Below are 17490 nucleotides of genomic sequence, written 5' to 3' on the forward strand. Positions count from 1 at the left end.
CACACTGTTGACCCACTATTGCCTCACTATTGACACACTATTATCTCACTATTGACACTATTTTCTTACTATTGACACACTATTGTCACACTATTGTCCCACTATTGACCCACTATTAACGCACTATTGACCCACTATTGCCATACTTTTGATCAACTATTGCCACACTATTGTCACACTATTGACCCACTATTGTCACACTGTTAATGCTGCGATGCACCTCTTTAATGCTGTGGTGCACCTCTTTAATGCTGAGAGGACAGCGACTGAGGGGACACGCGCACGCCCCTCACGCGCCCTCACGAGGACAGCGACTGAGGGCACACGCACACTCCCCTCACTCGCCACATGATGCATACTGATACAATGATACATACAGCTGATACAGTGATATCAGTGGTACCTATTGGCTTCAGTCGATCTCTTCAGTATCCTTGGTATTTGTTTGGGACGTAGCAGTCCCAGGCCATGACGGATCGCCGCCTCTGATTATCGTTCATCCGCCCTCATTTGGGCCACCTGATGCACGATGCTGTTGCTTGCTTCTCGTCGCTGGTATTGTTGCAGGGGAGGTCGATCTGGGATTGTGCCCAGGAACACGTCCAGTTGTCTCTTGAAGGTCTCCAGGGTGAACTCCCCCTCTCTTAGATCCTTTGGTAGGACGTTAAACAGCCTCGGCCCTGCCACGGGATTGAAATCTGACTGCAGTTCTGTTACGTAGTGGGGGGATCTTGCACAGTCTCCCCCTTCTCTCGTTGTGATATGTCTCAATCCTGAAGATCTCGCTCTCGAAGTTTGGCACCATTCCGCTTAATATCTTCCATGTGTACAGAATGACATACCTCTCCCGTCTCCTCTGCAGTGAGTACAGACCCAGTCGCTGACTACAGACCCCTCTTCATTCCCTTTGATCTTGGAAGTGAAGGTTCGCTGGACGCCTTCCAGTTGCCGCACTGCACCGAGTGTGAACGGGGTCCAGAGCTGGCAGCAGTATTCAAGGATAGGTATTACAAGGGCTCTAAAGAGTGTGATCATTGGTTCCGCTTCTTTTGTTTTGAACGTCCGCCAGATCCACCCCATCTGTCGCCTACCTCTTGCGGTTATTGCCGGTATGTGATCACCAAAATTGACCTGAGTATTCATCAACACTCCTAGAACGCAAACGATTCGCTTCTCTTCGATTTCCTAGTTGTCAGGTGCTAGATAGCGGTAATAATTACTAGGTAATCACTCTGTATATAGCTTAGCAAATTTCCGTCAAATGAAGATCTTGAAGTCTCAAACGTCCATTCAAGTGCTAACTCGTCACAAGTATTAAATCGATATAAAAGTCAGCTCAAATAATATGGAACTCGTTGAAATTTGAATGTTCAGAAAGTTTTTTTTTTCGCCATATCCCATATTTCCGTTCTTGCAAAACGAAATTTGACCTGAAGTATGCAATTTCTTTTTGGCGGAAAGAAATTATTCTATTTTTAGCACATTTTCTCATTTATGGAAAAAAGGCGCTATTGTGCTCGTCATGTCCGTCCGTCCGTGACTTCACGTTTTCGTCGGCGAGAAAATGCGCTCTCTGTCACTCACTGCTGTGAGTACTGGGTTATATTTTTTCATATCATAATTTTGAAGTACATTTACATTCCAAAATTTACGTGCATAAATTTTATTGTTCGTTCAATTTCTATTGTAGAGTATGAATAAGCGTCAATGTTTAACACATTCTATTTCTTCTAGTTAATTCTATCTCGTTCTAAGGTCATAGATTAGAGTACCTCTGTGTTATTGATGGTTATTCACTAATGTACATGAATGTTCTAAACTATTATATTATTGTTAATGTGAATGAATATAATATTTGTCTATTTAATGTAAACGAGGACCATACGCTAGGAGTTTAGGTTTATGACCGAGCTGTCTCGCTTTTCTAGTCATGATGCACTCTAGTATGAGCGTTCTAGTCATTGTGTTTTCTATTCTAGTCATGATTCACTCTAGTATGAGCATTCTAGTCATTGTGTTTTCTATTCTAGTCATGATGCGCTCTAGTATGAGCGTTGCCATACTAGTACTAGCGTTACTACTAGTACATACTAGTACTAGCGTTGTCATACGCTGTCATTCCCATCATGATTACAATTCTGTTTCTTCTACTTCTCAGTTTTTTCAATTTGTGTTGAAATATCAAAACTGTGAAACCATCGATGTTGACCCAAATCTACAATAATTTTATTGCTTAAGTAGAATCTAGAACGGGTATAAAAACAAACAAACAGATATTGGAGAAAGTTTTTACATTTTATTTTTTAGTTGATCTTTTCGAACGATATAAATTACAATTCATTTTAAATTTAATTCTCATTTCATAAGCGACTAGTTATTTTTTAATTGCCAGGCTGTCTTGCACATGATTATATTTTTTTGTTCGTAATTTTGAATATTTTTTATTGCAGGTACAATTTAACCCAGCAATTTTACTTGAAATATTATTCTTATTATATGCCTAGTGGTAGATCGGGGAAGTTGCATAGTTTTCTAATGCAATAATTTCCATGATCATCAATATATGGTACTTTGGTACTGCAAACACGTAAGTACCTCGGCATGTAAACAGGTACGTAGGTGCTGCAGGCACGTAAGTATCTCGGCATGTACGTACCTGCTTACATGTTGAGATACGTACGTACCTGCTACCATTCTGAGGTTATTTCTGCCTGCAAAATTTACGTACTCATGCTTAAAGCAACATTTCGATTCATTTATTAATACTCGCGTTGTAATAATCACCAGAAGTGGGATTGATGGAAAAGTGGACTTAAGTCAGCATGGACGAGATCACGCGTTAATCGCGATCACGTTAATCATACGTAAATTCCCGATTTTGAGATCCTTAGTAATACCTATACTAATCATTATCACTCGTGTATTACCACCCCGTATCAAGATAAGTTCTCTAGACAGATGGTGTCTTATTTATCCTCACGCATTAAATCAATGAACTTCTGTCCTCAGCTTCAGATAGAAATGTATGGGAAGTTTGAAGGTGCGTAAACGTGCTTTCGGGCAGTAGGCGTCCGACCAGGGACATGGTGTGTCATCATTAATCAACCTGTTCCGGCTGTTCGGGTGCCGCTTCTACCGGAGGCGCCTCCAGGCTGGAGAAATTTATCTCTTTTACGGGGTGGTAATATACGAGATACGATTCAGGTTTAGGCTAGTGGCCCGTAGGTAGGAGTACCGTGGCTCGAACGCTAGTAACATTGCGGCGTGCGTACTTGTTAGCTACTGAGGGGCCTTACTAAAGTTCCTAACCCTTTTATATAGTCGCGGCTTCCGCCCACTACAGGGGTTTTGATCACGTGATGTTGTCCATGCTGACTCAGGTCTACTCTTTCACCAATCTGCACCACGTCTAGTGATTACCATTACAATTCAATTATAATGAATAAAATCAGACGTCTGATTGAGAGCGGACGCCTGTACCTACCTGTTTACATGAGGCACTTACAAGCACGCCGGCACCACCTTCATAAAACCAGTCACCAGCATGTGGTACCGGTACATGTCCAGGTATTTGGGAGACATTAGGAAATACAGGATTGAATTACAAACACATCTGTATAGATTAACGAATACTTAAGTTTTGCAAATGTTATTGCATAACGAATATTTTTTTAGTAATTATTAGTATCTTTTATTGATATTTTTTGGTAGATCAAAATGCAGGTTATAAATAGACATTTTAATAGAATATGAAGTTCGGATATACAATATTCATTATTAAGTAATTAAAGGTTGTACAACATGTAAAAAAGAACAAATTTAAGAATTGATAAAAAACAAAATTTTATATTTAGAAGGGACAAAAGTACAAACGAGCAGTATACTGAATGCAGTTAAAGAATTTAATGTTTAGTTTGTTCGTACGATTTCATGAATATAGTACCAAAATATAAAATTTGTATTCCAGTAAAATATCTTTTTAACTAACCTGCCTTTTGATCTACCAACGCCGGCGAAAAATATCGGTCGACTCGTTGAAAAAAAATACTAATGAAAGTTATTAATATTAATAATTATTATAAAATAGCCGTTATGCAACAACACTTGCATAACAAAGGTATTCTTACATCTATATAGATGTGTTTGTAATTCATTCATCTATATACTATTGTCCCTTAATACCTGAGCCTGAATAAAGATCATCAAGTGCTAGAAATATCATCAAAATATACGTAATATATAAACTATGGGAATCCTTGCGCACCATAACTGATTAAATATCAACTATACCGGCATCATAGCACCTGCAACAATAAATCCTTGCATGCATGCTAAGGTACCTGCGAGCCATTGGTACATACAGTGGGGGGAAATAAATATTCGTACACTTGAAAAATCGTATTTTAATGTATGTAAGTACACAAACTTAAACTATGCGTCTCTATACATAATTTAAATCACTTTTGCTGTTAAGTTTGTGTACTTACATACATTAAAATACGATTTTTCAAGTGTACGAATATTTATTTCCCCCCACTGTATGTAACTGTTGCGTACGTGTATGTACCCACGTACATAGGTACACGTGTCATTATACGTAGATGCAGAACTCTAATATCTGCCTTCTTGCGGAGATATTTATACGCAATATTTCTTTATATGTGAGAAAACGTTTACATAATACTTACCCAACACATTTAAACTTTATGTAGTTATCCACTTCCTGTCCGTCAGAACGGCAATTTTGAATGCTGAAAAGGGTGTCAATGTGTGTTTACAATTAATAAAAAAGATGCAATCCTATATCTGTTTCTCCCTATTTAAGGTAATTCCAGCGAGCTATTATTATACGTACACTATAGGTATATTTCTACACCTACCAATGCTTGATTTATCACATCGGATTGGTAATTAACGAGCCTAATTGTTGAATAAACAACATCATTCAGGCCAATTGAAATAATTCGGCTGAATTTCACATAGATCATAATTCTCACAACGTCATTCAACATTGCTTATAAACAAGGCACTGTACTGCATGAACTGAATTAAACAGTAATATGTCACACGAGTTACCAAAATGAAAGGATTATTTATTCGGACTTTCAACGAGCAAGGAATACTCATTCCAATTTATCAAATGATAAGGTTGATTTGTTCTTTCGAATTTTCGGATAGAAGCAACACATAAAAACGACAGAAAACACTGGGCCACGAACGTATGCTGAATCACATTAGTAAGGGTACGAAGGCATCCTGTTCTCTGACGGTGGCGTCTTCAGGATACTCGTACGCCTTCTGTATGTTGGGAATATAGTAAGGATGGACGTAGGCTCTAAAGTACCGGCCTATGAGCGGGTTTCTGATAGGCCTAGGGTTACTAGTGTGCGAGAGAGCCTCTTGAGCGACATATCTTGCTGAGCCGTCGTCTAACAGAACTCGGTAGAAGGGCTGGTCTGTGCCTAACGCAAGACAACTTTCCCCCATAATCAGTAATGTTTCTTCACTCTCTACACACATTGAATCCCAGTCATATATTACACATAGGCATGGGGGCTTCTCTTCAACCCCGTGACGGGTACAGTCTTCAGGTGTACAATTCCGTTTGCATTCCAATTTACGCGGGGGTTCACATGTGTCGTCGCCATCACAGTCAGCTTGGTAGCGCTTTGAAGGGGAAGGAGAGTCTGTTGAGTCTGTAGAATCTGTAGAGTCTGTAGAATCTTTAGAGATGGTAGAATTTGTCGGAGTGTTGAGAGTAGCAGTAGAGCCACTGCTGTTAGAATTGCCAGTCGATGAACTTCCACCCGCGTCATCAGAGACCGTCCCATGTCTGCAGTCGTGCCAATGACATCAGTATACAACAAACTATAGATAATAGCAAAGATTATATGGTATTGTAATTGGAAACCAGAAACGCAATTGAAACTTAATTTTCAACATGAACTTGATTATGTACATACATTTTGAGTTCCACAATATTTTGACAATAATTTTTTCACAGATTGGCCACAACAGATGCATTCCAATCTACTAGAGTAATTTTAAATAAACCTGGGGTTGTAGTTAAGACTATCAATGGGAAAATAACAATGTACGATCCCATTTAGACTAACCTAGGTCGTTGCATGGTGCAAAATGAACGATTTTTGGTCCGGTTTTGTGGGAGGCGACAGCAGCAGTTGGCAACGCAGATCTTGCGGCGGATTTCGACAACTTGACCCACGGCAAACTGCACGTGCCAACTTTTTCGGTCAACGCGTCGCTTCTGCACCATGTCGCTGCCAGGCCAACCGTGGGGCCACGGCCGCGATTGGCGAGGGTGAAATGTGGCCTGCAAATAAAACATGTTTATTATAAATAACTGTTTATATTGCATGTTACTTATTGATGTGGCATATGAAAAATGTATTGCATTTCAATAATTCATACTCACCAAGACGTCTACTCTCCTACTCACAAGGAACTGTACTACTCCCCTCCTACCAGGGTTGGTGATTCTTTTTATTTAAAAAAATCAAATAAATAAAAAATCAAAGATTTTTTTATTTATTTGATTTTTTCAGCTTTTTTGTCTTTTTTGAAATTTTATTTTTTTATGTTGCAATTAGCCTACTAACAATAAAAGTGTATGGATGGCTAAAAAGGGCAGTTATTGCCTTCTAGAATGGCCAATGTGGTCACTGGCGGTGTTTACCACTTGGGGACTTTTGGGTAAACAATTATTGATTATTGATATTGATTAGAAAAAAATAATAATAATTATTGATAAGTCTATTCATTAGCTTTGTACAGTTTGTATGGAAGAAATTAACGAGCTAAATGTTGACCATTTAACTGGCTTCAATATACAAAAAAACACTTCAGGAATGCTGATCTTCTAAACATTGAATAGTCACATAACAGATAGGTACCTAGCTGATGGCACAGTCAACAGAGCACAACACTTCCAATAGATCTACTAGTTTTATGTCCTATAAATCTACCAGACTCTACCCTCTAAACACACCGACTAGTACCCAGTGACTGACTGCACTGTTCCCATTCGATTCAGACTAATAAACCAATACTAAACAAACTGAACGACAACCAAACAAACCTCAAACGACTTGAAACAAGACTTATGTTATGAGAAAAGCTAACACTTTGAAATAAACATGTGGTACACAATTCAAACATTTTATTTCCATTCACTGCATTTAATTATTTTAAATATAGTTTTCTAATTTTAATTGTTTTTAGTTACAAATTCACATATTTAAAGATTGAAATTAAATATTTTAATTAGAATTCCGTCAAGTGAGGTGACTTCGGCCACCACTACATCAGAAACAAATGGCAGCAAAACTAAATAATAAACGTTGGCCAAAGTCACCCCGGAGGCCAAAGTCACCCCAGGCACTTTGGTCAACATTTATTATTTTGTTTTGCTGCCATTTGTTTCCGTTGTAGTGGTGGCCGAAGTCACCCCACTTGACGGTACTCATATTAGAGTGGAAAATCTTTCTACAGCGCCCGCCATATTTATGGCACCGGATGTTTGCTATATAAAATAAATTGGTTTCTGGGAGACTTTTCTTTTATAATGAAGCTTAATATCATCTATTAATTCATCTAAGGTGCCTAATTTACTATTACTTATGGCAGTAGATAGAAATGCAAAGGGTGAGAGTAATTCAGTCATTGCAAAAAGCTCCAAATTCGTCGTGAAACTGTGTGGAAGGTGGTAAAAAATTCAAGGAAACTGATGAAACATGCAATCGACCTGGCCAAGGAAGGAAACGAAGTGTCCGAACAAAACAATTGGTCAAAAACACGAGGGGGAAGTTGAGGAAAAACCCTCGTCGCTCAGCTGCAAAATTGGCTGCAGAAGCAGGAGTCAGTCAGACATCAATGCGTAGAGTCGTCAAAGATGACCACAAAACCTCCCATTACAAGATGCAAACAAGGCATGAACTAACAGACCGTCATGAACGAATGAGGCTCGAAAGATGCCAGCACATTCTGGATCTCATTGAGGATGGCACGCTGCCCAACTTGGTGTTCAGTGACGAGAACAAATTTGACATTGAACAAAGCGTTAACCGTCAAAATGACAGAGTTTGGATTCGGGATAGATCTGTGGCAACCAGAACAGAAACACGACGTCAAATCCCATGTCCGTAATGGTTTGGGCCGCGGTAACCGCCACTGGGAGGTCCCCACTCGTTTTTGTCCCCTCAGGAGTGAAATTGAACAGTCAGCGATACATTTCGGACATTTTTGAAGCTGTGTTGTTACATTGGGCCCGTAAACACTTCAAAGGCTCACCATGGAGTTTTCAACAAGACTCTGTCCCATCAAATGACTCAAACATGACCCAAAACTGGATTCAGGGTCACATCCATGCGTTCATTTCATCCCAGCGTTCATCACAGAAATGAATGGCCCTCAAGAAGCCCTGATTTGAATCCTCTCCACTTTTCTATGTAGGCTATTTTAGAGAGCAGGGTCTGCAGAACACCTCATGATTCTTTGGATAGTTTGAAGTCTAAATTGACATGAGAATGGGACTTGATCCCTCAAGAAATGCTGCGCGTCTCCTGTGAAGCTTTCCCACGTAGATTGGAGGCCGTCATTAAAAATAAGGGTGGTCATATTGACTAAATATGTCTGAGAATTGTTTAGGTAATTCTTGGCTACTAGCTCATCCAATAGAAAAACAATGCACCTGTTTGTTTCATTGAGAAATAATAAAAAAAACATGCGTTGCCATAAATATGGTGGACCCTGTAAATGCCTAAAAGGTCAATACAATCTCAACCAACCCTTATTATATAAGCTAGCTAACACATGTAAATTGTATAATGTGATTAATATATAACAAATAGTCAAATAGTTAGTTATAGACTACTTATAGCCTTATAAGAATTAGCTAAGCTGCTAACTATGTACAATGTATTGCAACACTTGATGCCTCTGTACCAAAAACGTACAATTCACGAGAATGAAATACACACCAAGATTAAAGGCAACAGGTCTATATTCCAATTTGTCATAGTACATTTACACTAAACCATGAATAAAAATACATTAAAATAAATTAAAGACTGCCACTCAATAAATTTAAATATGTAGAAAAAAATCATGGTTTTTTTATGAAAAAAAGTAAGTGATTTGATCACATGATTTAATCATTGCCAACCCTGCCTCCTACTCACAAGAAACTAGTCCTACTCTCCTCCTACTAACGAGGAACTAGTCCTACTCTCCTCCTACTAACGAGGAACTAGTCCTACTCTCCTCCTACTAACGAGGAAATAGTCCTACTCTCCTCCTACTAACGAGGAAATAGTCCTACTCTCCTCCTACTCACGAGGAACTAGTCCTACTCTCCTCCTACTCACGAGGAACTAGTCCTAATCTCCTCCTACTAACGAGGAACTAGTCCTACTCTCCTCCTACTCACGAGGAACTAGTCCTACTCTCCTCCCACTCACGAGGAACTAGTCCTACTCTCGTCCTACTCACGAGGAACTAGTCCTACTCTCCTACTCACGAGGAACTAGTCCTACTCTCCTCCTACTAACGAGGAACTAGTCCTACTCACCCCTACTAACGAGGAACTAGTCCTACTCTCCTCCTACTCACGAGGAACTAGTCCTACTCTCCTCCTACTAACGAGGAACTAGTCCTACTCACCCCTACTCACGAGGAACTAGTCCTACTCTCCTCCCACTCACGAGGAACTAGTCCTACTCTCGTCCTACTCACGAGGAATTAGTCCTATTCTCCTCCTACTAACGAGGAACTAGAACTAGTCCTACTCTCCTCCTACTCCCGAGTAGGAGGAGAACTACTAGAACTACTCCTACTCTCCTCCTACTCACGAGGAACCAGTCCTACTCTCCTCCTACTCAAGAGGAACTAGTCCTACTCTCCTCCTACTCACGAGGAACTAGCCCTACTCTACTCCTACTCACGAGGAACCAGTCCTACTCTCCTCCTACACACAAGAAACCAGTCCTACTTTCCTCCTACTCACCAGGAAGTAGCACTTCCTCTGGTATCCCGCCTCCAGCATCGCCTTCAGCTCCTGCAGCCGCGCCCTCGCACGGATGTTCACGCTCGCCACGATGCCCTGCAGGTCCCGTATACCTGCAACCAATAAAAGCTTTAGATTTATTAAATATTTCTTAGCATCACATATGTAATATGCATCATACACTCGAGGTAGATTCTGAATTTAATTTTACATTATATGAATAGGATATGGATTTAATTATACATCATATGAATATGATTTGGATTTATTAATACATTATATGAATAGGATATGGATTTAATTAGGTATACATTATATGAATATGATATGGACTTATTAATACATCATTTGAATATGATATGGATTTAATTGTACATCATATGAATTGGATATAACACCATATATGTTGCATTTTGTATGTTATAACTCACAAGTTGGCAATAAAATAACGGGATCTTAAAGATCCTGAACAAATGCATGGCATTCAACATCAGCTAAACAATTAAATGTATTCCAATACAGAAATATAAAGTTGCAGTAAGTTCTTGAAAGAAATAGTATTCAAGATTTTATTAACTTATAATATTTAATTTGAGATAATATTATCCCTAACCTCAAGCTTGAGTAAAATATCAAGATAAATAAATAGAACATCATAATATCTTGAAGAAATATTCAGTTAACTGAGCCTTTAAGCAGCCTTTGGAAAACAATTAGGTGAGGGTGGTCACTATTATAAATATGCTAGTCTGCAGAATATTTTGGTCATAATAAAAGATTTTATGAGATCACATTCAAAAAGAGTTTTGCATTCTATGGGAAAACAGCTATGAGCAATCAACTATTGGTGTTAAGATTTTGCAGAAATTTATGATTAAAATGGTCAACTTCTCAATCAATATTGAAATTGAATTTAAAAGTGAAGCATATACGAGTTTTTTTCATTAAATGTCCATTGGCCAGTTTGTTAATATTGAAATTTGATTATAAATAAGTTGTGAATGAATTTTTTTAAGGTACTGGTACCTATTTTCAAGCATAGAAATCAATATTGAAATGGAATTCTAAAGCAAAAAATTTTCTCAACTTTCGGTTAAGGTATAAATATACCGGTAGTATATATATTAACCAGTTGTCATCAATATTGGAATAAGTTTTTATTGTTACATAAAGACCCACCTGATGGCGGATGCACAAGCTCTCGCCTGAAGTTGGTGAGAGTTTCAAGGGTGTAGTTGGAGCAAACTCTGAGAAGAATATTTAGGTGAAGCATTTTGCCAGGCACAGCATCATCAGTTGACACACGACTCAGTAGTTCAGTGTAGTGTCGTAGCTCAGCAATTTTCCAGTGCTCAACATATCGCCATGCACTGAAGATTGAACGCATGGAGTAAATGTACGTCTCCTCGTTCAACAGATTGTAGACAGTAGGACCTCCAGCAAACTGCCATTCGTTCTTTAAATTTGCTTCAAACTTGTCAACCAAGGCTTGAAGAATGGAGCTCTCAAAGTGCAGTTCAGTTACCACAATGTTGTTCTGGCAGCCACCATCATTATCATCACTTGATGATGGACAGGAAGGACAGTGGCAATATCCTGTACTTCCATCATATCCAGAGTAACAAATTCTCCAGTTCCCCTTACCATCATCATGTACCTCAAACGAGATACCGTAATGCTGGCACAAGATGGCCTCAATAGTCACCAGTAGTTTTCTGTCTCCCACACCTGAGATCATTACAGTGTCAAGGCGGAATCTGTAACCGTTGTACACTGACTTGAAATTATCATGCATCTTTCGCTCATGGTAGACACAGTCATGAATCTGCTTCAAGATGAAAGCACAGTCTGACCCGCTGAAAACACCGGTCCCTCTGGCATTGGTGATGTCAGAGTAATCAACTCTGAGAATGTTGCTTTTGAACAGTCTTGGCCGGCTCTGTAGAATTGCTTCATCCACACAAGAGGTGAGATCTCTCAGACCACTCATGAGTTCACCAGTCATTACTCGCTCGTGCATAGGAATAATGGTTGCAAGCTCATAAGCTGCTTTGTAGTAGCTAAACTGTGATGCAGTTTTGCCACTCTCAGGTTTCTTTTTGCTGGAAATGTTATCAAACTGAGTGAAAACTCCAAAATGAATGGATTTGTTGAGAAAATAAAAGATTTTCCTTGCATAGTACTTGAGTGTGAGTTCTCTATTTGGGTCACCGCCATGGATTATGTTGTAACACTCATCAAGCAAGTAGTAGTTACTCATGTCAGGTCCGACTACACTATCAAACAAATTGAAGTAGAGTCTCAATGCTCTCTGAGGAATGTCCGGCCATTCATAATCATAATACAAGGACCAAACAAAGACGTGTGAGAGCGCCATGATGTTGGAACATGTGGATTCGAGCTGGTTACACAGACGGGTGTAGTAGGCCTCATAATTGACCTCCGTACCCTCAATTTTTTTGGCCACAGTGGGATAGTGCAGCCGTAATTTGCTGCGCCATATGCCAGGACTTTTGACAATGTACCTGCAAAAATTATACACACATAAGTCAGTTTTATATTGATGAAATTTTTAGAGTTCAATAATTTCTCTTCAATATTTAGGCTTAGTTTTAAGAGTAATGACTTGTGATCAGGCAGGTACAAGAATTAATCTTGGATAAAAAGAAACATCTACTTTTTTATATTCATTACAATATTTCACTTTCAAAGAGCATTTTGATCCTTTAGCTATAATGTTAATTCCAGTTGCAATTGAATAAGCAGTAATTTCTTGAACAAGTGATAGGTACCAAGGTAACATAGAGGTAAAAGTAATTTAATTTGAGAAAACCAGCAACAATATATTTATTTTAAAATATTTTTTTCAAATTTATATACGTAACTATATACATGATGCCATGTATTAAATAGAGGTTAATTATGATTATACAGGACTTAGAAAACTGAGATGTGTAAAAATTACTTACTCACTTCAACTAATTTAACTCTAATCCATTTAGGCACATCTAGGTTATTATTACACAAACAAATTAAAATTAATTAACAAATAATTAAATAAGCAAACAGACAATTTTGTGAATATAATTTTTCCCAATTGGAATTCTCAAACTTAAGATTCATCATTTGTTTTTATTATATTAGACTGAATCTGTGAATTGTGTTGAGTGAATAATATCAATTGTAACAAATCATGACTAAAATAAAATAATTGCCTCAAATTCAAATTCCATAGTTCACAGCAATGAAAATTACCTGAAGCAAGGAATTGCAGCACCACAATACTGGAGGTCCGAAGCTCGCAGTTGTGGGCAACACAGAATCTTCTGAAGCACTTCAGCTGGCAGGCACTCTATACCAACCATCTCTAAAGGTTTTATGGGCCAAAGTACTCTCTTCAATGAGGTATATATTGCATGAATAATGGTACAAATAATATGTGTTTCAATTAAAACATCCTTGGATTATGATGAATAGACTCAATCCCAGCCATCTCATCTCAGGAGACTTTCTGGACCAAGATACTCCCTGCAATGAGTCATTTCTTGTCAAAACACCATTGGTGTATAATGTAAAAGTTTCCATTAGGCACTATGCAAATACTATCAAAGGAGGTAATAAGGGACATTTTTTTTATATTTGTCAATAACTTTCTACCATGAAACATTTCATAGACAAGTTTGGGTTCATTCTAAAGGTCTTTGCAAGCCTGCAAGGGCTATGGTATGGCATCTCAAAAAAATTTCATATGCTATTGGAAAAAATTTCATACAAATTCCATATGCCCCTGGCAGCAAAGTAATCCGTGACACTTGAAATAAAACTTAATTTTAAAATGTTGGAAGTATGCAGAGTATACTCGCCCATTATTAACAGTATTCCAAAGTCCTCCTCTTCATTTCAATAAATACATAATTTGTGGATGATGTAGATGCAGAATAAATGACATTTTCTGTGATTTGTACTTCACACTACTTCTTTCCTTTATTGATACCATCAAACGGGGTAAAAAGGGACAGTTTTGAGCATTTTTTGTTAATAACTTCTTACCATGAAACATTTCAGAAACAAGTTTAGGCTCATTTTATAGCTCTTTGCGAGGGCTATCCAATGGCATCTTCAAAAAAATTCCATATGCTATTTGTAAGGTGCCAGACGCAAAATAAAACCGTCCCGATTTACCCCTGGGAACGGGGTTATCCGGGACACTTGCAATAAAAGTTAATTTTAAAACGTTTGAAGCATGCAGAGTGTACTCATTCATTACTAACAGTACTCTGAAGTCCTCCTCTTTCATAGTAGATGATGTAGATGTAAAATAAATGACATTTTCTGTGATTTTTACTTGTTTTTCCTTTATTGATATTATATTTCCATATTCATTAATTACCGTATTATTAATGTAATATTACTGTATCCATGGACATGCCATTGAGCATTGACAATGACCTTGTCCACTGCAAGCTTCATATCAGCAGCCATGTAGCATTTCTTCTGTATCTGTAAGCTTACAGGATGGTTTGTAATTTTGCACAATTTTAATTGAGTCAAGTGATTTCACTATAACAAAAAAGATTGTGAAAAACATACCTGAAACAGAAAATAATGTTTTAGTAACAACCATCATATGTTTTGTTTTGTGATGACCAATGATGCACTAATTTTTTGATAAGCAAATTTTTTTTCGCTGAGCGAGGTAAATGTAATCAAAATTCTTTGTTGTTAATTAATTTTTTTGTTAACTGGAACTTTTGCTAACTGAGGTTCTACTGTAAATGCATTTTTAAGGGTGTCCCTAATTACCCGGGGGGGGGATTACGAATAGCATATGGAATTTTTTTGAAGATGCCATTCAATAGCCCTCGCAAAGAGCTATAAAATGAGCCTAAACTTGTTTATGAAATGTTTCATCGTAAGAAGTTATTAACAAAAAACGCTCAAAACCGTCCCGAGTAGCCCCGGTTGACGGTAGGTATCCTATCATTTATGTGATATTACTGTATCCATGGACTGATGGACATGCCATTGAGCATTGACAACAAACTTGTCCAGTGCCCACTGCATTCATCATATCAGCAGCCTCATAGCATTTTCTCTTCATCTGTAAGCTTACATGTCTGGGCTTGTATATTTGCACCATTTTAATTGGGTCAAGTAAATTTACTATTATATATAATAAAAAATTGTAAAAACACCTGAAACAGAAAGAAATATTTCAGTGACAACCATCATATTTTTTGAAGACATAAATAATAGTTTAGGTTAGTTTAGTTTCAAATGAGATGGTCGTACAATGAATCGCTGCCACCCATGCTTGTCTTCTTGTGGTAACTTAGAGAACTTTGCTTTTTGGCTAATAAACTGAAGAAATGCATTCCATTGTACAGTTTTCTGTTTAAATAATCTTGAGAATGACTAGTGCATCGGCATCCTACAATGGTGCAGTAGCATCCCATCTTCAAGAAAAAACTTCAAAAAAAGAGACAAGCACAGTAGATTGAAAATGTAGGTGGAAGCTAGACCATGCAACAAATATGACAGCCAATCCCACAATGCATGTTACAATTTGGTGCCATGGGCCATGGCCCAATCCAGGCCCATGACATCATCCACCTGAAGCAGATATGGCTTGGATGCGGTCATGCTGATATGAAACTTGCAGTAGACAAGATTGTTGTCAATGGCACAAGCATGGAAAACTTCTAACCTTAGGGCCATCGGCCATGACTAGAGCTTTCCTGCCAGGCGTGCCAGGGTAAATGCGGTATATTCCGACACATTAAGGACGCATCGAGAAATCAAAAACTATAAAAAAAACCGTATGCGTTATGTAAGTTCTGTTGCCTTCACATGACTCTCAAAACACTTCACTACACGTCAGCAACGATGAAACGTCACAAAATGTTGCCATATTTATTAAAAAGCCTTTAGAATGGAAACCTACGAAATCCCTATATTCCGTCACTTTGTGTGGCAACATCCGACACGTGGTGAGTCGTATTGCGTCAGCGCTTCAAATTTAACTGATACGTATTGCACGCATGGAACTAAAACAAAGCTTAATATAAAGGAAAAGCTGGAGAGGTGACGGAATTACCTACAATGTCGGAATATACCGCGTTTACCCCATTTCCAGAACCATGAGATAAGAGATTTATGCCAGATGAATTACCTCCTATATAATTGTTAAAAAAATGCACGATCAGGCCGCAAGATTTGAAATGTATCAAAAATTTGTCACAGTGAAGCCGCAAGATTTCAGAAAGAAGTAGGAAAATTCTAATCCTGCAATGGCATAGAAGTTTTTTGGGGTTTTTAACAGTATAAGATACAGAATGGAAAAAAACTTTTGGCAATGAAAAATGGATACAATAATATCGTCAATAAAAGAAAAAAGTACAGATCACAGAAAACATCATTTATTCTAAATTTCTTTATCTAGGCCTACATCATCTACAAAATACAAATCAAGAGGACTTCCGACTTTGGACTTAAGAGTTTCAGGCCGCCAGGCGTACTGTTAGTAACTATTTAACTTCAACCTAACCTAAACCATTAACTTATTAAGGCACTAACAAATTTTGGAACTACATTCAAGATACCGTAATTATTATTAATTTCAAGTGAAAACAACAATTTTCAACTTATTCGTTTGATCTGTCACTTGGGAAGTTGGGCGTTGCGTTGAGCTACGTAGTACTACCGTAGTAGGTAAGTCAACTAACAGACCGAAATACCGTGTACGAAAGTTATTTTGTATATTGGTGGTGGGTTGAAGGTGAAGAAGTCACGTGTTGACCACTTGTAACACCTAGACTCAGCAACCTATTTAGTTTAAAGTCTTCAATCTTCATCATGTTTCTTTCCGTTTCATTCTTCTCTTTGCAGGCAGCAGGCGCTTTAAATGGAGCTTCGGGCAAGTGCCCAGAGACCGACAGCTGGTGGACTCGGATGAATGTCAACAACTCCTGTCAGTAATTTTTCGAAAGCAAATAGTTGGAAAAATTCATAAATTTTTCGCGTACTAAAAAAACAATTTTAGAAAGAGGGCATGATGACAGCATAATTAATTTTATTGTTGGTAATAATATGTGAAAAGTATACAATGTGAAAGTATAAAATACCAGAGACTGACAACGGAGTGCACGCGTCTCCCCAATGCGTTGTCCTCATAACATAACATAACATAGTGATGTCGGCTCTGAAGTGTAGGCCTGATGTGGCCTGTCGCCGATTCTTATCTTCGTGCTCAAGCAAGTTGCGTATTCTTACATTTTAAATCTAAGACTCGTAGACCAGTTTCAATATACAAAATAATTTTCGTCTGTTTCACTGTTCTCTCTACCACGTTTTCCTGATTTCCTACCGAGTTCTCTTCATCCTAAAAGTGGGCCACGGCTCTTCGATTTGAGACAGGTTTTATTCAGTGTTCTGCAAACGCGACGCTGGTTTGCTAACGTGATACT

General features: G+C 38.1%; 1 protein-coding gene across 1 annotated transcript; it reads right to left on the minus strand.

Moving 5' to 3' along the window:
- Positions 1–4886: 4886 nt before the first annotated feature.
- Positions 4887–16703, minus strand: LOC108678440. Its single transcript, XM_018166861.2, has 6 exons — positions 16668–16703; positions 13280–13419; positions 11204–12549; positions 10025–10137; positions 6117–6334; positions 4887–5833 (listed from the first exon to the last, which is right to left on the minus strand). The coding sequence occupies exons 2-6, from the start codon at positions 13387–13389 to the stop codon at positions 5230–5232; spliced, it is 2391 nt and encodes a 796-aa protein (XP_018022350.1). The 5' UTR covers positions 13390–13419; positions 16668–16703; the 3' UTR covers positions 4887–5229.
- Positions 16704–17490: the final 787 nt, after the last annotated feature.

This window comes from Hyalella azteca, unplaced genomic scaffold (assembly GCF_000764305.2).
Source record: "Hyalella azteca isolate HAZT.00-mixed unplaced genomic scaffold, Hazt_2.0.2 contig10210, whole genome shotgun sequence".
NCBI classification, from domain to species: Eukaryota; Metazoa; Arthropoda; class Malacostraca; order Amphipoda; family Hyalellidae; genus Hyalella; species Hyalella azteca.

What these genes read in the sequence shown, in the direction of transcription:
- LOC108678440 (XM_018166861.2), bottom strand. Translation starts at nt 13,389, where the DNA reads ATGGTTGGTATAGAGTGCCTGCCAGCTGAAGTGCTTCAGAAGATTCTG. An exon ending in GCTGCAATTCCTTGCTTCAG is followed by an intron (nt 12,550 to 13,279) that starts GTAATTTTCATT and finishes TAATTTTTGCAG; the next exon opens with GTACATTGTCAAAAGTCCTG. An exon ending in AGAGGAAGTGCTACTTCCTG is followed by an intron (nt 6,335 to 10,024) that starts GTGAGTAGGAGG and finishes TTTTATTTGCAG; the next exon opens with GCCACATTTCACCCTCGCCA.